Here is a 26,017-nt window from a genome sequence, read left to right as displayed (position 1 = left end):
TGCATTCTTTGAAAATAAGTTCTATTCTATTGAAAGCTCTCTGCCTGCTGAATGATACATTTTCTTCGATGGATCAGTTTGCCTGGCTTTCTGGACAACATGTTTCCTGAGTCTCATGCTACTAACCAAAACATCTCCATCTCCTTAACATATATTCTATGTTGCCATTTTGACCACTTCCAAAATTCTGTGAAGGAGACGGGGGGACTGTGCAACAAACCATCATGTGCAGAAGTACCCCATTAATGAATACATGTAAAGCCTTGGAGTCCATTTCTAACCTCATCAGCTAACCCCATATTATGTTTCTTGTTCTGAAGACACTAATTGTTCTTTTATTGGTGTAAGGTAGTAAAAGAATGATTGGAAATCAAAGGATTACCTTGACCTTGTTTCTTTTTAAGCAAGGATGCACATGCAGCATTAGTCGCCATATCCAGAGCCAATTTTTTCTCATTGTTTCTTAAATCTATTCGAGCACCTTTATAAAAACCAAAGATAGCATATGATTATTATAAATACAGGTAGAGTAAGAACTATAATCACACACTGTATCCAGGTGTCTGAAGACCTGGATCCTGGTCCATGAAAGCTCATAGTACAAGTGGTACCTTGCAAGATGAAATTAATCCGTTCCACGGTTAATGCCATCTAGTGAAAATTTCGTCTTGTGAAGCGTGTTTTCCCATAGGAATGCACTGAAATTTAATTAATGCGTTCCTATGGGGCAAAAATTCAGAAACAAAAAAAAAGTCAGAAAAAAGTCACCAGGTACAGTAGACTGAGACCCACTCCTCACAGTGCCTTGGTAGCCCTGGAATAGCTGGACTCTGTGTGGGCAGAGTGCTGAACAGATGAGAGTCGGCAACCAGCAGAGAGTCGGCAGCCATTTTGAGAGGCGACCACATGGCTGCTGCCTCTCAAAATGGCTGTCGCCTCTGCTGGTTGACGACTCTCAGCTGTTCGGCACTCTGCTCACACAGAGTCCGGCTGTTCCGGGGCTACCAAGGGACCGCTTGGTCTACTGTACCTGGTAAGTGACTTTTTTCTGACTTTTTGGCCGTCTTGCGAGGCACGAAAAAACTCACAAGACCCATTCATCTTGTGATTTTTTTTGTCCTGCGAGGCATTCGTCTTGTGAGGCACCACTGTACTGAATTACTTGTATTACTGCTGTATCGGCAGTGACTGCAATTCAGAAAACAGCAATATGGAAAGTTTGTCTCTTTGTTTCAAGAGACTAAAGAAGCTCATCTTAAGATCTGACTTTTTCTTCCTATGGGCAATCCACAATGCAAAGCTTCCAAAGATTTGCATTCAACATGTATCAAACAGGGAAGGAACAGCAGTGTTAACAGATGATCTGATGAGTCTACAAAATCAGCCAGACTGTATTGGGCCTGCCACCTTGGCCACACAAATGTGTTTGGCCCACTTCAGACCAAGGAAGCACTGCTCAATAAATTGCAATATGCATGAGGACTGAATTTGCATGTTACATCTTAACGCCATCCTTCCTTCCTCTTTTCTCTGTACACAGAGACCAACCCTGGAAGTGTTCAATTAACAAATGTTTCCCTTGAAGTCAGACCAAGAACTTATAGCAGCCAGAGCAGGAGCAATACAAACCTGTTTCAAATCATGGCTTCACATCCTGGTAAACCTAGTTTCCTGAGGAGAACGATTAAAAGCTATGGTTCATTAACACAAAAAGCACTGAATTATCGTGTACTAAGTACATGAGAACACTGCACATAGGCACAAGCTCATGCATTTCTCAGCTTCTTATGCAGCAACATGCAGACTCAAACCAGACGTATGCCTCTAACAGAACACAACTGTGTTGGTATATAACTTACCTTTTGCCAGCAGCATTTCTACAATATCTGCGTAGCCCTTCCATGCAGCAGCATGCAATGCAGTGTCTCCTAGTTTATTCTGTGGAGGCAGAAGGAAAATACCCATCAGAGTTCGAAGGGGCCGTGATCATTCAGTTCATTCCACTGGCAACCAATCATATTATTCCAGCCCAATTCTTGAAAGCCATTCAATGTTTAATGCCGTACCTGTTGGTTTAGTTCTACATTTGGCTGCGTCAATAACACTTCCACTATGTCTACATGAAGTAAAAGAAAAGGAAAAACCTAATGAGAAACTAGAACGTTTACTCTTAGCTAAAATGTAAGAGGAAGGTCAGAATCCTGACTCAGTCAAATGCCTGCATCATGTTTAAATCTAAAAAGTGAATTAGCAAAGAACTGTGAAACAATCAATGCATAAAATTTATAATACATTTCAATGTTTAGAACTTTCTGATTTGCTATTATGATTTTAGGTCCACATTTATTTTGGCATATTTTTAAAAGTTATCTTCCAATATGTTTCTTAACTACTGTGACCCCAATTTAATTTGTATCCTACATGAATTCAGACTGCAATTGTTATTGTAACAGAAGAAGAAATAGTAGCTGGTCCATCAACTCAGCCAATGGAAAATCCGAGAAGATTGTCATAAATCTTGATAAAATTCTAGGATACCTTTGCGTGGGGATGGAGAAGAAACTTATTCTTATTTCCATTTTAGTTTAATTGAATGAATGTAGTTATGCAATGTAGTTCTCTAATTTAAAAAGAATGCATACAAAATGTGTATATTAAGGGGAGGTGCACACATGTGTATGGTAACAAAAATAACTCACAAAATGCAGTATCTTGGGGAAACTGCAAAAAACAACAACAATCCAACTCCATATTTTAAGCAGAAACTCTGTGCACAAATAAGCAACCTAGAAAAATATATTCTTTGTGCTGGCGTTAAAAAAAATGCAAGCTGATGTGAAAATGGGACTGAAGAAACTTAGGAATGGAAAGAGAGAAATGGAGAGAAACTAACAGGTAACTCCACCCCTACCTTTGTGTCCAGCATGGCATGCCCAGTACAGGGCTGTGCTTCCAGCTTTATCCAAGCCATTGACACCAACTCTGTTATCCAAACACTCCCTCAGCCAGCTTAGGTTTCCTGAAACAAAAATCACTTTAATGGAACATCAGTTTTTAAAATTCAGAAATTAAAGTGAGATCCAATTAGACTACATTTTAGTATAAATTCAGGTCACTTTGCTATTAAATATATCTATATTACTGAGTCATAGTATTCTTACATGATACCTTAGGGCAATGGGATTTAAGAGCCTTCCCTCTTAGAAAAAAAACTTTTTGTTTGTAGGATAAAGTGAATATTTTGTACACAAACACAAAAGAACTTTCACAGTTAAATGTATGTGCAAGGAATTGTCTGGTACTCAAATATCACCTTTCTGAAAAAGGTGATATTTGCAGTGGCTCCAGCTATTTTAATTCATTACGTAACACCTATTATCTTGGCTTCCCTTGACTTTTCTCACCTAGTATAGCACCTCTAATTGACTTTTCTTACTTAATAATGAGTTAATTATGTGCCACAAATTACAACATAAGGGAATTAAGAACTAAGTGCTCTACACCCGAGGAAGCAATTTACCATTCCCCCCTTCTAGGAGTGCTCTGGGAATGTGCAGCAGATGATGCTAATTCAATATTGTATTTTGGCCAGTGAAAGAATGTGTCTAATATCATCTTTTCTCATTCTAATGAATATAAGTTTCAAGATGGGGACATGTTTTTTTCCAACAAATGAGGCTATACAGAACCTGGAGTCCATAATATTTGCTCGAAATACCCAAATCAGCAAGAATAAAAATGGAAAGGGCTTTAGTGTTTCAAACAAACAAAATGTAAAGAGACTACATATAGACACTGAAAACAATCCAGCTCTTGTAATGTATCCAAAGAGCTTGTTCTGCCAACAGAATGTCATCTATCAACCACATTGTCCTTTCCTGTATGGCTTTCCTTTCCCAGCCCCGCAAAATAATTTTTGCTTGAGAAAGTTGGAGAATGCAAGGGGAAAGGAAAATTCAGCTGCAAGTCTGGAATCCCACTTATGTGCCAGCCTCACCCATAGCCCAATCTAATGCATTCCCTAAAATAAATGACGGAAAAGCAAACGAATTCCAAGAAATCCAGTTAAATAATGCTACTTTCTAGTGGCCACTGAACATGTATTGGCTATATACAATTATAGCAGAGATGTGTGTGCTATAAACCCCATCGGATTACCTCTCTTGGCAGCTTCGTGTAGTGGGTTGTCGATGGATTCTGCTTGCTCAGCCACTAAACAACAAATACAAAAACACACAACATGTTAACCAGTTGTTTTAATTTATGCCGCCATTTAATGCACTATTAAATGTGCCTGGGATAGCAGCATCCTTAATTCCTTCAGTATTAATATGTTGATCACATTAATTTAACTTAATTCATAAACAATCATGGACATTAAATTTACATTTTACTCCCTGCTGTGTAAACCACAAATAACTTTTTAAAAATTGTTTAAGAAAGGTGAATGGGCAATGATCATGATCAAGTGAACTTGCTGGAAACCAGCTTCCTAATCTCTTCAATATCAGTTCCGTTCCCCCATTCATCTACATTTTTCATACAAGAATAATCTGTTTTAACATATACTTAATAAGGGCTTGGTAACTGACATCTTTAATTTCTGACCTATTAGTTAAGAGAGAAAAGCATCATCATTTGAAAACATTTTTCATCCAGCAGGTGGCAGCACAAGAAAACCTCAACTTAAAAAGCTTTCCTTGAAGCTGCCCGGTGTTCATTTTGTCCCAGCCAATCTGGACCAGTGTTTGCAAAAAATCTGTTTTTGTTCTACAATTCCAAGAATTCCCCAGTTGGTAGGAGTAAAAACTAAACTGAATGGGGCATTCTGAGCGGTGTCATCTCCCCAATGCAATTTATCCAAGCTGTAGTCCTGATGTTACCATATAGATTCTATTTGGCTCCCACTGACACATATTACTTTAAAATAATAATTCATTTCTTTTGCTTCACACCTACAATGGAAAGGTAAAGAAAGAAAGAAAGAAAGAAAGAAAGAGAGAAGGGAAGGGAAGGGAAAAAAGTGCACTATACCATAGTTGCTGGGGATTAATCCAGTCCTTCCTTTACAGGTTCCCTTCCACCAGTTTGTGTCACTCTGGAATGAAAAGAAAGCAGTGCTTGAAAAGAAAATACAGTGGTGCCTTGCTTAATGAGTGCCCCGGTTAACGACGAAATCGCATAGCGATTTGGCTTTTGCGATCGCATTGCGATGTTTTAAATGGGAAAAATCGCTTTGCGATGATCGGTAAGATGTTTTGCTTACCGATTTTCGCATAGCGATGTTTTCCCAACAGCTGATCAGTGTTTCCAAAATGGCCACCGGATAAAAAACATGGCCGCCCGCTGTGTTTTGGGACGGATTCCTCGCATACTGGGCAGTGAAAATGGCTGCAGTATGGAGGATTTTCGCTTAAAGGTAAGTTTTTTTGCCCATAGGAACACATTGAAGGGATTTCAATGCATTCCTATGGGCTTTAAAAATAGCTTAGCGATGTTTTCGGTTAGCGGCGATTTTTGCTGCACCGATTAACATCGCTAAGCGAGGCACCACTGTATCCACTTTGTTTTAGATCTGTTCTGTTAACATAAATTGGCCCAATTGTTAACATGCTGTATTTATGAACTCACCATATCAGAAATGTAGATGATATCCCCTTCTTCAAAGTACAGTTCATCTGGCTGGAAAAATAAATGCGTTATTTTCAGTGTACATGTTGATTTAAAGCATATTTTTTAACTTTAAAGAATGGCATTTGGAATCACAGAAGCCACTGGCAATGGTGCGGCTAAAAAATATTGTAAATAAATAAATAAATAAATAAAATATTTTAGGACTGCAGCATTATTATGCATTATAATGAGGGAGCAAATTACTACTCTCTTGCTTAAATGCTAATGTTGGCCATCCTCATGTATTCTGATCAGGGGGAAATTATGTTTGTGGATTACAGTTTCTAGAATGCAGAATGAGCATGGTCAGTAGCCATGATATTTATTATTTGTTACATTTATAGCCCGCCCATCTAGTCCTACCAACTACTCTGGGCGGGTGACAACGTATCAAATCTAAGTACAATTTAAAAACATAACAACATATTACTAAAAATGCAAAGATCCAGATAGGAGAGGCATGGTGACATCATGGGAGTTGTAATCCAAACCCTAATTTTTCCTAGCTCCTGAATCAAACTCTAATTTGCACATGGATCTTAAGTTTGTGGGAGACCTTTTGCATTCTGCCCCACTCCCACAGCTCGCATCCTCCAGTCTCCCTGCACTCAGAAATTCATGCAAGAAGAAGAACATGGGCAAGGCTGGCACGCAGTGGAAGAAAAAAAAGGGACCAAGAGAAGTGCTCTGGCTCCAGAAAAAAACCATTGGTGCTTCTGCCCTAAGCCTGTTGTAGTAGCTGCTGGGACAGAAAGTGAGGCTTTTTTCTGTCTTCCGCTGCCACCTACTGATTTGCTAATAAATAATAACACAGCTAGTACATCTCCTGGAAGACCCACCCGAGTCTTCTGTTTCCTTCAAAGGAGTTCAGGTGTCCTCTGTTTCAATCAGAGAAATGGTACTGAGAAGGGATGGCGATTTCATCACTTTTTCCTCTATCCATATTTTGTACTGAAACACTCCAAATTTCTATTAACATTGCATTGGCAAAGTGTAGTGGTGCATCCATAAGGACAGCATTAGTATTCTATGGTGCAGCACTCACAGTGCCTGGATGGAAAAGGTCTGTTAGATCAGTGGTTCCCCAACCGTGGGCCTCCAGATGTTCTTGGACTTCAACTCCCAGAAATCCTGGCCAGAAGAGGTGGTGGTGAAGGCTTCTGGGAGTTGTAGTCCAAGAACATCTGGAGGCCCAAGGTTGGGGACCACTGTGTTAGATTAGCAAAATGGTGTAGACAAAAGGCTTAGATCTTCCCACTCCAGCACTGCTGCTCCGGTAGGAATTCAGTCAGCTACTTGAGACGGTATGAATAGTTTCTATAACAATAACAAAGAGAGGGGATCCAGTCACTAATGTCCCATGTCATTAGTAATTTGGAGCCCAGAAATGCACTGTGTTGGAACTCCCAAAATCTGGTCTATCCTGGCTGAGGATTATAGGAGTTTTAGTTTAAAAAAAGTAACAATTCTAAATTCTAGGTCTCCTTAAATTTCACATGCCCCTTACGGAAGCCATCTTTTTGAAGGCATCGATGGACACCTATCTCCTTTACTTGTCCACAAACATCTCTGCACTTCTTACCATCTCTCTCTACCAGGGTGGGCAACTTATGGCCCTCCAGATATTGCTGGAGTGGAATTCCCATCAGACCTAGCTAGCAGACAATGCTGAGGCATGATGGGAACTGGAATCCAACAATACCCTCATATCCTCTGCCATCAGTGTTCACATATAGTGTCACAACTGGCAAAAATGCAACCTTCGCCTCCAGTACCCTTCCCATCATCATTTTTGTGGCTGGGTGTCTACTGCAATAGAGACCATATTTCATTCCTCACACTGGCCAGGCAGAAGTGCTCTGAATTTGTCTACATCTGGAAGTATGGTGTTCGTTCCTTAGTTTGGTGGTTAAAAAAACAGGCATGCCACTCTGAAGCATGGAGAAATTTGAATGATCACAACACCAGCATTCTCAGTAAGTCTTGCAAAAGGGTCCGGTCAAACAGAATAGGTACAAATCACTTCCAAGGAACCAGATGACCTCTGGCTGAAACTTTTTTGTCTTATTCTTTCTCTGAAAAGAAACGAACACTACACACACTTCCCAAGAAGAAAGACTGACTGGCTACATTTCCCCCTCTTTTTATCTCTAGAAAGAGAAAGAGTTCAGACATTGAGTTCATAAGTATTTTTCCAGCTAAGCAGACATAGTGAAGCTTGCTGGTAGAGAGCCTACACTGTTTTTAAAACAGATCTATAGAGGTGTTCTTTCCGTATGTTCCTCAGTCTTCTAAGGATGTGGAGCAAGGAACATTTAGAAGTATCATATACCTCATTCAGAATTATAGTAAAAACATTCTGTGCTAGCTTATTGTACAAGGCTTATTCAAAGGACTTTAAGCCTTTTCCAGGATATAAAATAATGTCTATGCTACTGCCCCAAAAATGTGTTGAATCAGTAAGAGAGAGAGAAAAATATCAATGTCTTAAAAGCACATCACTGCAGATCTTCTTACCCAACAACATATCCATTCACTGTCACAATGAGATAACTGTTTTATGTTCAGCGGACTTTCAGAGAAATACATGAATGCTAGTCAAGATCTTGGATGTCACAGCTTTTTTATGCCATTTCTTTATCCCAACGCAGCTAAAGGACCACAGAGACTGAGAAACCTTCCCTTACAATCCTCTAAAGGTCTGAAACAGTCCTCTTATAAGATTTCTTTACAAGAAAATGCCATCTGACCTCAAATGCTTGGTAATACTCTTTCTTAACTTGGCTCTAGCTGACATCTTTTAGCTAGTGCATGAACTAAATTTAACCACCCATTCTCTGATATGAGGATTGTCACATTGCTGTGTGCCTCTCTGTTCATGGCCAAACAGCAGTTGAATAAATCATGACGGTGTAATACAGTATGTCATGTGCTGCTGTTCATCTGAGGCTGTATTTAACTAATTTTCAGACCTGCTACGGACCAGATGATTTTTGTTACGTCCTGATACGTAAAACCATAGAATTCAAAGAGGGGGCACTTTCTCTTTTACATGACCATATAAGGCAGTGAAAAGTGTACCAGGTGATTGGCAACCCCATGACCGCAGAGCTGGAGAAAGACATTTAATCTACACAGCCTGAGGTGAAATCTGACACCTCATGCTGATGCAACAGGTTGGGGATCACCCTTTTGCTATATTAATTTAGATTCAGGGATTTCAACACTGGTCTGGATAATTTTTGGACTTTTTTTTTTCTTTCTGTTCCCATTCAAGCTCCACAAAGCCTAGCCTGAAAAGAGGTCCTGCCAGAACCAAAAGTGTTTCTGTCTGCAATATTTAAACTGTCCAATAAAGATATTACCACCAACAACCCTGCTTTTAAAGTTTTGAAAGTTACAGAACACGTCCTGTTCTATTGCTCACATCATTTCCAAGCTGTTTCTTCAGGAAAAGCTGCTGCTGAGGCTAGTGGGATTCAGGGTACATTCATATAAGCAATGCTCAGCTTCCAGTCTACAGAAAAATGATAATATGTGTCCACCATCTATTGTTAGCTATTAAAATATTTTAAAGCCGATCTTCAGGCTTACAGATGTCAGAAAGCTACGCAAATACAATAATAATAATCATGTGCCATTAAGTCAATTCCCACTTATGGGAAGTATATTCGATGTTTGTGGTGCCACAGTTGAGAGTGCACTGTTTCTTGTTGATAATTGTTGATAAACATCATCGCTAGTAAGTATAAAGTGAAAGCCACGTCATACACTTTATTAACACCCTTCATCGAGAAGGCAAGGCACAAAACCGATGGTTATATGAAGAAGATTTTACAGATCAACAAATATGAGGACGATCAAATTGAAACACTGTGCTCCAAAAATGTCTGATTTTTTAATGTCTGATCTGATTTCACTGTAAGCGAAACAGAAATATTCCTTTCTATATGTCATGAACATACACTAGACTGGGCTCCTTTGCTAAAGTCGTATTTGGAAATAACCCTTTCCTCTTTTTTGCTTTCTTTAAAGAAACGAAACCATACTTACAGTTCTGGGTTCAAAGGTATACAGGGCTCTAAAAACTTTGACTTGTCCTGAAAACAGACAGAGAAATATGTATTGATAAGAGAACATGTCTTATTCAATTCTAAAGCTAAGCTGTACAAACATCTGTGTGATGAACCCTAACAAACAAAGTAAATATTTTAAAGAAATAACATTCTAGATGAAAGAGCCCTGCTGCCACCAACTATATGTCATTAGTACAAGACAGGGGCTTGTGAAACCTGGGTTCAAATCCCTGCTTCTTCACCATTCTCACTTGGTGACCGTGGGCCAGTAACCACCGTAGAATAATCCTCCTTATCGGACTGTTGTGAAGACAAAAAGGGCAAAGAAGAGTCAGGAACACCACTCAGAAACTCCTTCTTTCAAACAGACACAGGAAGGCTGTCCTCTTCTGTGTTCAGCCACAAGAGAGAGGTGAAGAATGGGATGAAAAGACATTTCCTTTAAGTTCAGACTTAGCTATTGGCTGCTGACAATGCATTTTCACTGTGAACAACCTTGCTTTTGACTAGGGGAAGAACAATACCAGCATCTACAGAATCAAGAGGTTTGGAGGCAACCATAAAGGTAATCTGATTCAAACCTGGTGATGCAGAAAATAGGCTGCTACAGCATCTCTATGAGGTTGCTATTCAGCCTCTGCTTAAAAATAATAATAATAAATATATGTCCACAATCATCCTTGTAGTCTGTTTGCCTTTTTAAAAAAATTCTAAACATTTCCCAGAAGTATCAATTTTGCTTTCCAAATGTTCCTGGATGTCAATGAATTAGGAGAAAATATAGAGGGGCTGGAGAATTTGTCTAGCCAGGAATCTTTGGAGAGCAAAACCAAACATTTATTCAGACAGAAATACTTCTCACCACAACCCTACATTCCTTTCTTTAATATCTAGTTTTTCTCCAGTGAGTTTACCTGACTTTCCTCCTCTCTTGTATCCTCACAACTGACTTTTGAGATATTCTGGGTTGGGTGGAATGGGGTGGGGAGACACACACACACACACACACAGATGGGGGAGCCCAAAGTCATCCAATGAATTTCATGGCTGAGTAGGGACAAGAACCTGGGGGCCCCAAGTTCCAAAAACTGCACTGGTTCACAATAAGGTATATATCAGTGGCGCTGTCATGGTACTGGAGAAAGTGAATAGAGACTGATAGGCAATAGATTTCCTGAGAATAACTACCACATTCATCAGTATAGGATGAACTACAGGTTTGCAGGTTCACAATTTATGGCCAAACCACTTAATACGAGAAATGTATGACTGTTCCAAGGGTCTATTGATTTAAACCAAGAGTAGGCATTACTGGCCCTCCAGCTGTCAGTGGACTGCATCTCCCATCATCCCTCATTACTGGGTATGGAAGTCTTAGCCAATGAGAGATGCAGTCCAATAACATCTGGGGAAGAACAGATGCCCTGAATGGAACCAACGAAGTAGGGAAAGCTGCTTTGGAAGAAGCAAATTTAGAACACAGGAGGTGAATGCTCCACATGTATGCCTAGAACAGTCATATTAATTCCACCAGTGAGTGATGTACGTTGGCAGATTGGCAAGATTTCTTGTTTCCTTTCTGGGAGGGAATACTAAGGTAATTATTAGGTATCTAGCTGCAGAGTCAAAGACTAGAGTTTGACTCCTCACTGTGCATTTTTATTAAAGCCAGACTGTGTGACCTTGGGCAAGCTGCACAGTCCCAGGATGCCCCCAGTAGAAGGAAATGGTAAAGCACTTCTGAGTATTTTCTATCTGGAAAACCCTGGAAAGGGCCCACCATAAATCAGAATTGACTTGGTGGAACATGATGATGATGATTTCTCGAAGGCTAGGCTCTTAACCCCCTTCATGAATTGCTGCCTGGTCGTGGCAAAGGGGCTTGAATAATTCAGAGAAGCTATGGGCTATGCCGTGCAGGGACACCCAAGATGGACAAGTCATAGTGGAGAGAACTGGCAAGCCACTTCAGTATCATTGCCAAGAAAACACCATGAACAGAAACAAAAGGCTAAAAGATATGACGCTGGAAGATGAGCCCCTCAGGTCGGAAGGCGTCCAACATGCTACTGAGGAAGAGCGGAGGACACGTAGAAGTAGCTCCAGAGCTAATGAAGTGGTTGGGCCAAAGCCGAAGGGACACTCAGCTGTGGACGCACCTGGAAATAAAAGGAAAGTCCGATGCTGCAAAGAAAAATATTGCATAGGAACCTGGAATGTAAGATCTATAAACCTTGGTAAGCTAAATGTGGTCAAAAAGGAGATGGCAAGAATAAACATTGACATCCTGGGCATCAGTGAACTAAAATGGACAGGAATGGGCAAGTTCAATTCAGACAATTATCATATCTACTATCTACTATTGTGGGCAAGAATCTTGCAGAAGAAATGGAGTAGCCCTCATAGTCAACAAAAGAGTGGGAAAAGCTGTAGTGGGACACAATCTCAAAAATGATAGAATGATTTCAATATGAATCCAAGGCAGACCTTTCAACATCAGAGTAATCCAGGTTTATGCACCAACCACCAATGCTGAAGAGGCTGAAATTGACCAATTCTATGAAGACTTACAACACCTTCTAGAACTGACACCAAAGAAAGATGTTCTTCTCATTATAGCGGACTGGAATGCTAAAGTAGCGACTCAAGAGATAAAAGAAACAACAGACAGGTTTGGACTTGGAGTTCAGAATGAAGCAGGGCAAAGGCTAATAGAGTTTTGTTAAGAGAACAAGTTGGTCATCACAAACATTCTTTTCCAATAACACAAGAGGCGACTCTACACATGGAAATTACCAGATGGGCAATACCGAAATCAGATTGATTATGTTCTCTGCAGCCAAATATGGAGAAGCTCTATACAATCAGCAAAAACAAGACCTGGAGCTGATTGTGGCTCTGATCATCAGCTTCTTATAGCAAAATTCAAGCTCAAACTGAAGAAAATAGGAAGCACCACTGGGCTAGCCAAGTATAATCTAAATCAAATCCCTTATGAATACACAGTGGAAGTGAAGAACAGATTTAAGGAACTAGATTTGGTGGACAGAGTGCCTGAAGAACTATGGATGGAGGCTCGTAACACTGTACAGGAGGCAGCAACAAAAACCATCCCAAAGAAAAGGAAATGCAAGAAAGCAAAGTGGCTGTCCAACAAGGCCTTACAAATAGCAAAGAGAAGGGAAACAAAAAGCAAGGGAGATAGAGAAAGTTACAGAAAATGGAATGCAGATTTCCAAAGAATAGCAAGGAGAGACAAGAGGGCCTTCTTAAATGAACAATGCAAAGAAATAGAGCAAAATAATAGAAAAGGAAAAACCAGAGATCTGTTCAGGAAAATTGGAGATATTAAAGGAACATTTTGTGCAAGATGGACATGATAAAGGACAAAAATGGTAGAGACCTAACAGAAGCAGAAGACATCAAGAAGAGGTAGCAAAAATACACAGAGGAATCACACCAGAAATATCTGGATGTCCCAGACAACCCAGATAGTGTGGTTGCTGACCTTCAGCCAGACATCCTGGAGAGTGAAGTCAAGTGGGCCTTAGAAAGCATGGCTAACAAGGCCAGTGGAGGTAGTATTCCAGTGGAACTATTTAAAATCTTAAAAGATGACGCTGTTAAGGTGCTACACTCAATATGTCAACAAATTTGGAAAACTCAGCAGTGGCCAGAGAATTGGAAAAGATCAGTCTATATCCCAATCCCAAAGAAGGGCAGTGCCAAAGAGTGCTCCAACTATTGTACAATTGCACTCATTTCACACGCTAACAAGGTTATGGTCAAAATCCTACAAGGTAGGCTTCAGCAGTATGTGGACCAAGAACTCCCAGAAATACAAGCTGGATATAGAAGGGGCAGAGGAACCAAATCGCTAACATGCGCTGGATTATGGAGAAAGCCAGAGAGTTCCAGAGAAACATTTACTTCTGCTTCATTGACTACACAAAAGCCTTTGACTGTGTGGACCACAGCAAACTATTGCAAGTTCTTAAAGAAATGGGAGTGCCTGATCATCTTATCTATCTCCTGAGAAATCTATATGTAGGACATGAAGCAACAGTTAGAACTGGATATGGAACAACTGATTGGTTCAAAATTGGGAAAGGAGTACGACAAGGCTCTATATTGTGTCTCTGCTTATTTAACTTATATGCAGAATACATCATGCGAAAGGCAGGACTGGATGAATCCCAAACTGGAATCAAGATTGCCGGAAGAAGTATCAACAATCACAGATATGCAGATGATATTACTCTGATGGCAGAAAGTGAGGAGGAATTAAAGAACCTCTTAATGAGAGTGAAAGAGGAGAGCGCAAAAAATGGTCTGAAGCTCAACATTCCCCCCCAAAAAACAAAAAATAACTAAGATCATTGCCATCACCTCCTGGCAAATAGAAGGGGAAGATATGGAGGCAGTGACAGATTTTACTTTCTTGGGCTCCATGATCACTGCAGACAGTGACAGCAGCCACGAAATTAAAAGACGTCTGCTTCTTGGGAGGAAACTGACGAGAAACCTTGACAGCATCTTTAAAGCAGAGACATTAACTTGCCAACAAAGGTCCGCATAGTCAAAGCTATGGTTTTTCCAGTAGTGATGTATTGAAGTGAGAGGTGGACCATAAAGGCTGACCACTGAGGAATTGATGCTTTTGAACTGTGGTGCTGGAAGAGATTCTTGAGAGTCCCCTGGACTGCAAAGAGAACAAACCTATCCATTTTGAAGGAAATCAACCCTGAGTGCTCACTAGAAGGACAGATCCTGAAGCTGAGGCTCTAATACTTTGGACATCTCATGAGAAGAGAAGACTCCCTGGAAAAGACCCTCATGTTGGGAAAGTGTGAAGGCAAGAGGAGAAGAGGACGACAGAGGACGAAATGGATGGACAGTGTCATCGAAGCTACCAACATGAATTTGACCCAATTCCGGGAGGCAGTGGAAGACAGGAGGGCCTGGCGTGCTCTGGTCCATGGGGTCACGAAGAGTTGGACACGACTTAATGACTAAACAATAACAAGGCTCTTAACATTTAATCTGGCTTGCTGATGGATGAACATTGGAAAGGAAAAGAATCTGAGGAAAGAAAGAAACAAGACAGCAGCTTTGCAATTAGAAGCACAGCTTCCTTAAGAGTTAAAAGATATCCACTATTTGACAAGGTGTGTTTGGTGTATTTACACTTGCTTTTTAATGGAAGCTGACACTTAACAGAATTCAACCCAACACAAGAAAATGAAACTGCATGAATATATATGAAAGCACAGAGAACCCAGGCTACATAGTTTAATTATTTGTTTAAGATGTATCCGAGACCTTTCCCAAAGTCAAGGGAATGTGTGATTCAGAAAGATAATAATTAAAAACCACTCAACTTCAAAATTAAATCAAGTTCATCTAGAAGTCAGCAGCCAGAGTATCAATTACTTTTTTCCCCTTTTATTATCACTCATTTATTGGGGTTCAAGATTAAACTATGATGGTTTGCCCACCCACTTTCCTTTTAAGGAGCCCATGTGTGATGTTTGCTGACGCTTTCCCTGCCACCTATAGGTTACCTCTACAGTCTCACCCAAGTGCTTTTGTCTTTAGCCAAGCTTCCCTCCTGGTCTGCACGTGTGCTTAGTGAGTAGAAAAACAGTAGGAAAGGAAAGCCGCAGTTACAAGCCCTTGTCTTTTCCTTTCACCAATGCACAGGCTACCCTCCCCATCTACCTGATTGGTGAGATTCATGTTTAAATACACCAGTTTGTCACTGTCACAGTTCCTCTCCCATCCCTAGTCATGACAGACATTTGCAGGGGGAAATCTAGTCACCCCAAATCATGCACAAGAGTAGCAATCTAACCATAATTATTCATCCCTCCCAACACTGAAGTACCCTCACACTAAATAGAGCATCATCATGTTGCCCAAGCTTAATTTCCACTGCTTTCACTAGAACAATTGGCTAATAAAAGCTATTATGCTGTCTATTGAACCACCATCCAAATGGATTTTTAAAAACTTGCACTGCATGAGTTCCAGGGTACTTTCTGACCTCATGAGAATTCCAGTGTACTAAACATTAGCAGTAGGGTCATGGTGGAAGTTAGCGCAAAGCTTCAATTTACACTTCGTATATTTTCTGACCCACTGAACATTCCACTCTTCCTCTCGCACCCCAGGTCAAGCTATTGACAGCCAGAGGCACTTGTTTCTGCTTTTTGGCCTCACAATTTTCCAGAAAAAGAGGACATGGTAAATTTTTGGTCCAAGCTTGTTACATTGTCTGGAAGAAAATAAAACAGAAACAAAAAAGGTCCAACCTCAATGGCAACAATTAATAGATCTTTTGGGACAATTTTTATCCCACCTGGTAGTTTGTTCGTTTGTTTTTCTGTACAACAGAACAAAAGCACCAAAAATATATATATCTACTGGGTAAGTGGTGGAAACCTGAAGATTCAGCTTACAACTCTGCTGATGAAAAAGCAATAGGTCTAATTCAGAGTGAATTCTGCAACAAACATTACTTTAGTGGGACAAAAACATCTCCTCCAAGTAGATGAAGATCAATGTGAAATGCATCATCAAATTATGATGACTAAACAACCCAGCATCCGGGACTGTAATATGATAATTACCCACTTTATGTTAAATGTATGGACAGACTTCCCTTATTCTGCTACAATAAACTTCCATAACGGTAATTAAATGTGACATCTAGTGTTAATTTCTAAAATGTGCCACCATGTTTACACTTTACAGTCATAACAAATCTATGAGAGAGAGGAAAATATGCTCCAGTAATTTCTATTGTTTTCTTAATGCTTATGTCAACAGCAACAACAGAGACACATGAGATTTACTTCTTTGATTGTTATCTTTACGGTTCCCTTAACACGATATGTGAGAAGCTTTTCATAGAGGGATTAATCTGTATTTTTTTCCAGCTAAGAAGATGGTCTCCATAGTAAAGTGTACAAAAAAAGCAAGGACTACTAAGAGCACTGATGGAACACAGCAGTTATGAAGAAGGCAGTCTCTAGTGTTTGTTCATGTATAATTTTCGTAATAATTTAAAATTATATTGCTCTCTCTCTCTCTCTCTCTCAGATATGTGGAAAGGGTTTTCTTTGACATGATCTTACATTGTTTGAATTGCAACAGCACTGTGTGAGGGTTGTGTTCAAGTCAGTCCTGATGTCTGCTTAACAAATGGACTACTGTTTTTGAACACTAGAGCTTTTCTCCTTGGTATTTTTCCTCAGAAACTTCCCCTGCCGCTCCTTGCCTTGCTTGCCCTGCCTCCGTTGTTATCATCTCACATGCATCTACTGTATGTGCAAACAGAGCTTTCCTCAACCTGGAAGCTTGATCATATCAGCTGGGATGATGGGGGTTGCAGTCTAACAAATCAGGAGTCTGCTAGGTAGGGGAATACTGGTATATAACTATGCCATCCATTTTTTTCTATATTAAAGTATTATTTTTATTCATATTTGTCTCTGCAACTTTTCTACCTATTTATCCTGCACATACAAAAACTCTAGAAGAGCACATCTTAATGTTGAGACACTGCTTTATTGCAACATTTTGGTTGGGTTGAATTTTTGGAGAAGAAAATGTTTCAACATACAATGAGGAACTGCAATTGCTTCTCTGTTGCAAGCAGAAGACCCTGAGGTAGAACACATATAGGGCCATTTAGTAAGTAACAGCCAACTAATGCCCAATGACAATATATTAGTTCTGAGGCAGCATTCTAGACTAATGCAACAATGTGTTCATGTGAACAGGCGACAGTGCTGATGAGTTTCCAGGGGTCAAACTACTCAGGATGTTGACATATTTAAATGTTTAGAACAGGCTTGTCCAACCTGTGGCCCAGGTTAGCTCATAATGCGGCCCAGTGCAATTTTTTATTTTTAAAGAAATTCCAAAGTTTCAAGTTAAACTTCCGGCGCTTGTGGCTGGAATGTGGCCGGGGCATGTCACAACAGTAGAGGGGGAGAGAGGGAAGGAAGGAAGGAGTGGGAGGGGAGAGGACAGGGGGGCTGCGTGACTGCATTGCGCCGTCCCCATCAATAGGTGGACCCCCTCCCGGCCCCATAAAGCCACTGTAGTCCAAGCTGGCAGCCTCTGCTGTCTGAGATCGCAGCTGCCGGTAAGCGTGCTTGGAGTGGGGCTGCGGAGGATGGCTAGGGCTGCCCCCCCATGCGGCCCAAACCAAATGTATGTGCGGCCCAAACCAAATTTTCATCTTCTAATGTGGCCCAGGGAAGGTGAAAGATTGGACACCCCTGGTTTAGAACATTGACACCCTGGGTATCTTTCACAATCCCAGCATAGCTAACACTGCAAATTCAAAATGTGATAACTTCTAAACACAGTAAATGCAACAAACAGCCATAAAACATTACAACAACACACAGAGAGGGAAATTAATAAAACAAACAAACAAATCCACAAATTAATTTAACCACAGCAATGGGAACCCCTTCAAACAGGAAGGAGACAATCATGACTGAAAAGCCACCCCTAAAATGCTATTGTATGCGCGTGTGCATAAAAAGAGAGGTGCACACATGCACAAGACACACATATACATACAGTATATCACAGAAGTGAGTACACCCCCTCACATTTCATAAATATTTCAGTGTATCTTTTCATGTGACAACACTTAAGAAATGACACTTGGCTACAATGTAAAGCAATGAGTATACAGCTTGTATGTGTAAGTATGCTGTCCCCTCAAAATAATGCAACACATAGCCATTAATGTCTAAACTGCTGGCAACAAAAGTGAGTACACCCCTAAGGGACAATGTCCAAATTGGGCCCAAGTAGTCCTCTTCCACTCCTCCATGACAACATCACAGAGCTGGTGGATGTTAAGAGTCTTTGCACACCTCCACCTTCCATTTCAGGGTGCCCCATAGGTGCTCAATAGGCTTTAGGTCTGGAGATATGCTTGGCCAGTCCATCACCTTTACCCTCAGCTTTTTTAGCAAGTCTGTGGTCATCTTGGAGGTGTGTTTGTAGAGGTCGTTACCATGCTGAAATACTGCCCTGCAGCTCAGTCTCCGAAGGGAGAGAGAGGATCACGCTCTGCTTCAGTATGTCACAGTACATGTTGGCATTCATGGTTCCCTCAACGAGTGCCGGTAGCACTCAAGCAGCCCCAGACTATGAATAATAGCCTGTAACAGTAGCAAGAGACTATTTATGCTACCAAAACTTTTAGTTGTGTACATTAAAAACAAAATGAAAGAATCACTAAGTTGAAAGAGAATACATGTGCTTTCTAATCTAACTAGCTGAAGGAAACAGAATGTTACAAGACGAATAATGAAATCACAGCTTTTGTTGACAGCTTTTCCAATCTTTTGTTTTTGTTTTTTTCTGCATCCAGTTTAAAGTGGATTGCTTGCTTGTTTGTTTGCTAATATAACTGCACTTAAAAAGAGGTGGGATTTTAGGGCCAAAATGAGAACTAGAACTGGACTAAATAAACCAAGGTGCATAAAAATGAATATTTTTAAAAAATTAAATAATGATTTAAATCAAAAATAGATTTTTTTATTTAAATTGTCAAAAAATCTGATATTTTATTTGCATTATTTATTTAAATCACTGATTTAAATCAAACCCACCCTGCAATAAGCCTATTCATGGGGCTGTATGTTTATGCTTGACTGAACAAAACAAAGGGGAAAGGGGTAAATCTGTGGGATTAAAGCCTGGTAAAGCTGCTTTTTAGATTGCAAGTATCCTTCAGCCACCATGGCAATGACAGCTGGAGAATTCTTGGAAATGCATACCGAATAATTGACATCTCCAAGTGGGATTACATAGACACAGTTTTGAACAGAAAGATAGGCCAGGAACAACAGGCCACATTCCACCAAAATCTAACAATTTCGTTCCAGCATTGTAACCGCCATCACTCCCAGCTTGAATTCAAACCACCAGTCCCTTTGAGTGAACTTCCACCTCAAGGATGGGGGACATGCATCTACAGTATCTGTCTGGATGCTGTTGGGTTTCAACTTCTATTATTCCTCACCACTGGCTAAGCTGTTTAAGCAGGAACTATGGTTTGCACTACGGACTACTAGGTTCTTAACCATCTCCTTGTTTCTATACTCGTGGAGCGAGGAACTTGCCCTCAGATGTTGTTGGGCTCCTCATAGCCAAGCCATCGCAGCCAAGATTCAGGGATGGTGGAAGGTGGCATCAACAACATGAGGGAGGCCCCAGGTTCCCCACCCCTGAAGTGTAGCAGTAAGTATTTAGACATCCTGTTGGGCTGCTATACGTGTCTGTTAGGCCAGGTCTGCTTAGGAGGCAGGCCACAGTTTATATTGCCAGAGCTGTTGCAGATATGATAACATGTAGCTAATTTAGAATCCTAATTTCAAACCTCACATGCTGTTAATCATTATCACAATGTGCTGTCAATTCAATTCTGACATAGCAACCCTTTTCAGGGTCTTCCAGGTAGAGAATACAGTGGTACCTCAACTTACAAACTTAATACATATTGGAACGACGTTTGTACGTCGAAAAGTTCGTAAGTCGAAGTACCATTTTCCATTGAAATGCACGGGAACGGAATTAATCTGTTCCAGCATTTCAAAAGGCAAAAAATTCGAATTTCCCGCCCTTTCCCCCTGCCTTTTTGGCTTCGGAGCTCTCAAAGGGCTTTCTCTGATGTCGGGGGGGGGGAAAGCCCTTTGAGAGCTCCGAAGCCAAAAAGGCAGGGAAAAAGGGCAGGATATTTGAATTTCCAGCCCTTTCTCCCTGTCTTTTTGCAGGGAGCTATTTACGAATGGCTCCGTTGGCAAAAAATGGCATTGACTTGTGAACGGAGCCTCAACCTCGTTCGTAGGTTGAGCTCCATTCGCAAGTCGATGCCAATTTTTGCCAACGGAGCTGTTCGTAAATTGAAAAGTTCGTATCTAGGGACGTTCGGAAGTCGAGAGTTGACTGTACTTAAAAGTGGTTTATCATTCTCTTATTCTGGGAGCACCCTGGGACCATGGAGCTTGCCCAAGGCCACATAGGCTGACTCTACTTTCAAGGAGGCACACTGGGGAATCAAGCTCCCAACCTCTGGCTCCACAGCCTGATACCTAGACTACTGAGCTGTTACTTCTTATTAACTGCCAGTTCTGAAACCTTTTCTGGACAATAATTTTCATTCCCAGCAATCAATTAGTTGTACCTGCTTGAAATCTTGTTGCTGTAACTGTCACTGCCACTCACAGTGGTTCAGATTTTAACAAGGAGAGCAAACTGCTGGTCTCTAACTTACAAACTTCATGATCCATGAGTAAATGCACACATGTTGTTTTATCTCTGGAACAAATCCCTACGGTAAATGGGAAGCAGATGGATTTGTTTTAAGACCAGAAATCCAGGAAGATATCTTAACAAGAGTATGTCAAACAAGGGATTTGTGAGGTTTGTTCCGTATTTTTACTATAGAAAGTGCAATTATTATGTCAACTTTAAGTATATATCTTCATCCCTAACAGAGCTGTGAAAAGTTAACTTTCTACACTACAACTCCCTCTCTTGCTAGCTCTGCTTTCACAGAGCTCCATGAGAATCCCTAGCTGGCTGCATCCTGGCACACAAAAATCTGTTTTATGAATATTTTGAAGTAAAACAATCATCTTGTTGAACTGAAAGGTCTGTAGTAGGTCAGCAATTTCAACTGGCTTTTATCATTCCATTTTTGCATCTTTTTTTTATAGTTTATTATTTGGTAACTATTTCTTCCCCGAGAGAGAACCACTGTTCATTCTCAGAGACTTTAATGCTAGAGTTATTGCTGATCACAATTCTTGACCCACTTGTCTAGGCAGTTTTGGCATTGGGAAGATGAATGAAAATGGGCAACGCTTGCTGGAGTTTTCCTGTTATTATGGTCTTTGTGTCAGCAACACGTTCTTCAATACGAAGCCTCAACACAGAGTTTCCTGGAGACATCGAAGATCGACACACTGGCATCAGCTCGATTTGATCCTCACTAGACATTCTAGCCTTCCTAGTATTACAATCACACACAGCTACCAGAGTGCTGATTGCGATACTGATCACTCCCTGGTATGCAGTAGAGTAAAACTGCGAGCACAGAGATTGTATCACACGAAAAAGGAAGGAAGACCATGTATTGACATCAGCAAGACTCGCAATCCAAGGAAAGTGGAGGAATTTCCCCAAGCACTTGAGGAAACCCTTCCAGGCCTGGCTGATGCAAATGCATCTGAACGATGGGAACATTTCAAGAACACTGTTTATAATACCACCTTGTCCACATTTCGCAAGAAGACCAAAAAGACAGCCGACTGGTTCGAAGCCCATTCAGAGGATTTGATGCCAGCCATCGAGGATAAGAGGAGAGCTCTAGCCTGTCCTAGTGAGTACAACTTGCAGACTCTTCAACTTGCTTGTAGCCAAGTCCAGGAATGTTCCAGCGATTATTAGCTTCAGCTCTGGTCTCAGATACAGATAGCAGCGGACACAGGTACCATCAAGGGAATGTATGACTTCTCATGAGATGTCCAAAGTATTGGAGTCTCAGCTTCAGGATCTGTCCTTCCAGTGAGCGCTCAGGGTTGATTTCCTTTAGAATGGATAGGTTTGTTCTCCTTGCAGTCCAGGGGACTCTCAAGAGCCTCCTCCAGCACCACAATTCAAAAGCATCAATTCTTCGGCAGTCAGCTTTCTTTGTGGTCCAGCTATCGCTTCCATACATCACTATAGGAAAAACCATAGCTTTGACTATGTGGACTTTTATTGGCAAGGTTTAGCAGAAATTAAAGCAGCCTTGGATTCCGTCGCCTCTGGCAAGGCACCTGGGAAGGATAACATCCCTGCTGAAGTGCTGTACAGAGATAATCACCATCGAGCTGTATATAATCTTTTGTCTTTGCTGGAGGGAAGGTGAAGTACCACAGGACATGAAGGATTCAAACATCATCACATTGTATAAGAACAATAACTACCATGGCATCTCTCTTCTCAGCGTGGTAGGGAAGCTGCTTGCCCATGTTGTGCTGAAGAGGCTCCAGTTGCTTGCAGACAGTCTATCCAGAATCACAATGTGGATTTCGAGCTAATAGATCCACCACTGACATGGTATTCTCCCTCAGACAGTTGCAGAAGAAATGTAGGGAACAACAACAACCACTCTTTATGGCCTTCATAGATCTCACAAATCCCTTTGATTCGGTTAGGAGGGACGGGCTTTTTAAAATACTTCCCAAGATTGGATGTCCACCTTGACTCCTTAATATCATCAGGTCCTTTCATGGGGAAATAAAGGGCACTGTAATTTTTGATAGCTCAACATCAGATCCCTTTGACATCGAAGCAGAGTGAAAAAGTGCTGTGTCCTCACGCCAACCCTGTTTGGGATCTTCTTTGCTGTCATGCTGAAGCAGGCCTTTGGAACTGCAACAGAAGGTGTCTATCTCCGGACTAGCTCTTTAATCTCTCTAAACTGAGAGCAAAGACCAAAGTCCAACTGAAATGCATGTGAGACTTCCTCTTCGCTGATGATACAGCTGTTGTTGCCCACTCTGCTAAAGACCTCCAGCAACTCATGAATCGCTTCAGTAAGGCCTGCCAAGACTTTGGGTTAACAATCAGCCTGAAGAAAACACAAGTCATAGGCCAGAGCGTGGACTCACCTCCCTCTATTACCATCTCCACACAAGAATTGGAGGTTGTTCATGACTTTGTGTACCTTGGCTCAACAATCTCTGACACTCTCTCCTTATATGTTGAGCTGGATAAACGTATTGGCAAAGCAGCTACCACGTTCTCTAGACTCACAAAGAGAGTATGGCTTAATAAGAAGCTCATGGCATATATCAAGATCCAGGTCTATAGAGCCTGTGTCCTAAGCACACTCCTGTACTGCAATGAGTCCTCGACCCTTTGTGCATCACAGGAGAGGAAGCTGAACACGTTCCATACACATTGTCTCCAATGGATTTTTGGTATCACCTGGCAGGACAAAGTTCCAAATAGAGTAGTCGTAGAACGAGCTGGAATTTTTAGCATGTATACATAACTGAAACAGCTACGTCAACATTGGCTTGGGCATGTCGTGAGAATGGCTGATGGTTGGATCAGCCATCAGGCCAAGATCTCCTATACGGAGAATTCGTGCAGGGAAATCACCCCAGAGGGAGACCACAGCAAGCAGGATCTGAAGGCCTTAGGAATGGACCTCAAGAGATGGGAAACCTTGACATCTAAGCATTCAGCCTGGAGTCAGGCAGTGCATCACGGCCTCTCCCAATTTGAAGAGACTCTTGTACAGCAGGCTGAGGCAAAGAGGCAGTCCCAAAAGCAGCAAAATCAGGGAGATGGATATGAAACAGATTGTCTTCAGTGTGGAAGGGACTGTCACTCTTGAAGTGGCCTCCTCAGCCACACTAGATGCTGTTCCAAGTCCTCCATACAGAGCACATTACCATAGTCTATCATGACTGAAGGATGCCTAACTACATTTGGTAACTCAGCATCCGGTAAAGGTAAAGGTTCCCCTTGACATTTAGTCCAGTCGTGTCCGACTTTAGGGTGCGGTGCTCAAGCTGTAGAGCCAGCGTTGTCCGAAGACAGTTTTCATGGTCATGTGGCCAGCATGACTAGACATGGAACGTCGTTATCTTCCCACCAAGTTGGTACCTATTTATCTACTCACATTTTTACATGCTTTCAAACTGGTAGGTTGGCAGGAGCTGGGACAAGCGACGGGAGCTCACTCTGTCACGTGGATTCAATCTTACAACTGCTGGTCTTCTGACCTTACAACACAGAGGCTTCTGCAGTTTAACCCGCAACGCCACCACGTCCCTACTTAGCATACGTGGTTCCAGTCTAGACCTAGATTTACACATGATAATAACTCAAATTAAAATTTTAATTTTATTCTGCTCAAGAAGAAATACTATTTTTCATGGAGCTCAGTGATTTTTCCTAAACATGAAATTTGGCAGCCCTTGGTTTCTTTGAACAAAGTAGGACTGTCTAAATGAACGGGCAAAGGATTGGCTTCTGAAATTTCCAGCTTTTTCTTGAAAGGCCAAAATGGGTACAGTGTTCATACGTGTAAACAGGAAAATCTGTGGCAGCAAATGCATGAGTACTTGTCAGTGCAGAGCAACAACTTGCTAGGGAACTTTGTTGTTTTGGCCCCCACATCATGGTTTTAGACCAGAGACTGGGAGCAGGGAAAATGTCTTTTACTGACACTTGCCCAAAAGCTAGGAGTCTTCCTGATGGTGCATCTTCCCTGAAGGGAAACTCAGACAATAGGCCATTGTACCTGATCTGCAAATCCAAAGAAGCTCAAAGGCTAAGAGACTTTCCAGTTCTTACCATATAATCCTAGAAAGTATGCAGTCCCAAAAGAGAACACAAGAAATTGCCACCAGAAGTTTATTCAGCACTAATAAACTATTTATAATGAATCATAAATTATATCAGCTAGTAAACTAGTACTCTTACACACAAACCCTTTTGATCTTATCCATGTCACTGGAGGCTAAACTTGTTTCAGTTTGTAAATTCCTGCCACACTGACAGAAAAAGAGCGGGCACTAGAAATATACTTTTTGGATTGCAACACCACCATTATTTTCTAGATAGTGTGGCTGGGAAATTCTGGAATTCATCATCCAAAATTCTAGGAAATGGAGTCAGATATGCCTGAATATGTGCTGTTCTCCCCGCCCCTGCCAGTCCTCAATGTAAGTACTGTATTCACTCTCAAAGACACATGGCCAGTCCTACCCCGTGATCCCTATACAGCAGCAAGTCTGACACCAATACGGGATACCGTGAAACTGTCAACTCAGATGGCAGATTCTTGCAGGGAGGCAGGAGCAGCAGTGAGAAGTTGGAAAATACTGTATCACTGTGGCTAAGATATAGCCTATCCTACACTCACACCTTTCCCAGAGAAATATTGAAGCAATGTATAGCTATCACATCATTCAGTCCTTTGGCATACAATAATTACATGTAATCAAGTCAATTTCTCTTGAGGAGAAAGGTGGGATATAAATATTTTAAATAAATAATAAATTGTGCCTTATGGCAATCATTTCCAGGGTTTTCAAGGAACTAAGTACTCAGAAATGATTTGCCATTCCTTTCTTCTGCGGATGTCCTGGGACTCAGCAGCTTGCCCAAGGCCATACAGGCTGGTTCTTCTCCTGGGAGGTATAGAGGGAATCCAACTCCCGACC

The 26,017-nt window shown here is 41.2% G+C and overlaps 1 protein-coding gene across 1 annotated transcript in view; it reads right to left on the bottom strand.

The window, feature by feature from the left end:
* OSTF1 (osteoclast stimulating factor 1) overlaps window positions 1–26,017 on the bottom strand; it is a 30,800-nt gene that overhangs the window by 2,672 nt on the left and 2,111 nt on the right. Inside the window, exons 2-9 of the mRNA XM_020787777.3 lie at window positions 9,727–9,773; window positions 5,632–5,682; window positions 5,035–5,098; window positions 4,159–4,212; window positions 2,912–3,019; window positions 2,067–2,116; window positions 1,860–1,938; window positions 383–481 (exon numbers count right to left, since the gene is read on the bottom strand). Of these exons, the coding sequence (XP_020643436.1) occupies window positions 383–481; window positions 1,860–1,938; window positions 2,067–2,116; window positions 2,912–3,019; window positions 4,159–4,212; window positions 5,035–5,098; window positions 5,632–5,682; window positions 9,727–9,773 (552 nt within the window). The remainder of the gene's footprint in view (window positions 1–382; window positions 482–1,859; window positions 1,939–2,066; window positions 2,117–2,911; window positions 3,020–4,158; window positions 4,213–5,034; window positions 5,099–5,631; window positions 5,683–9,726; window positions 9,774–26,017) is intronic.

This window comes from Pogona vitticeps, chromosome 2, assembly GCF_051106095.1.
Source record: "Pogona vitticeps strain Pit_001003342236 chromosome 2, PviZW2.1, whole genome shotgun sequence".
Classification (NCBI taxonomy): domain Eukaryota; kingdom Metazoa; phylum Chordata; class Lepidosauria; order Squamata; family Agamidae; genus Pogona; species Pogona vitticeps.
The sequence above is the reverse complement of the archived record's forward strand: the minus strand, read 5'-3'. Positions and strand labels throughout refer to the sequence as shown.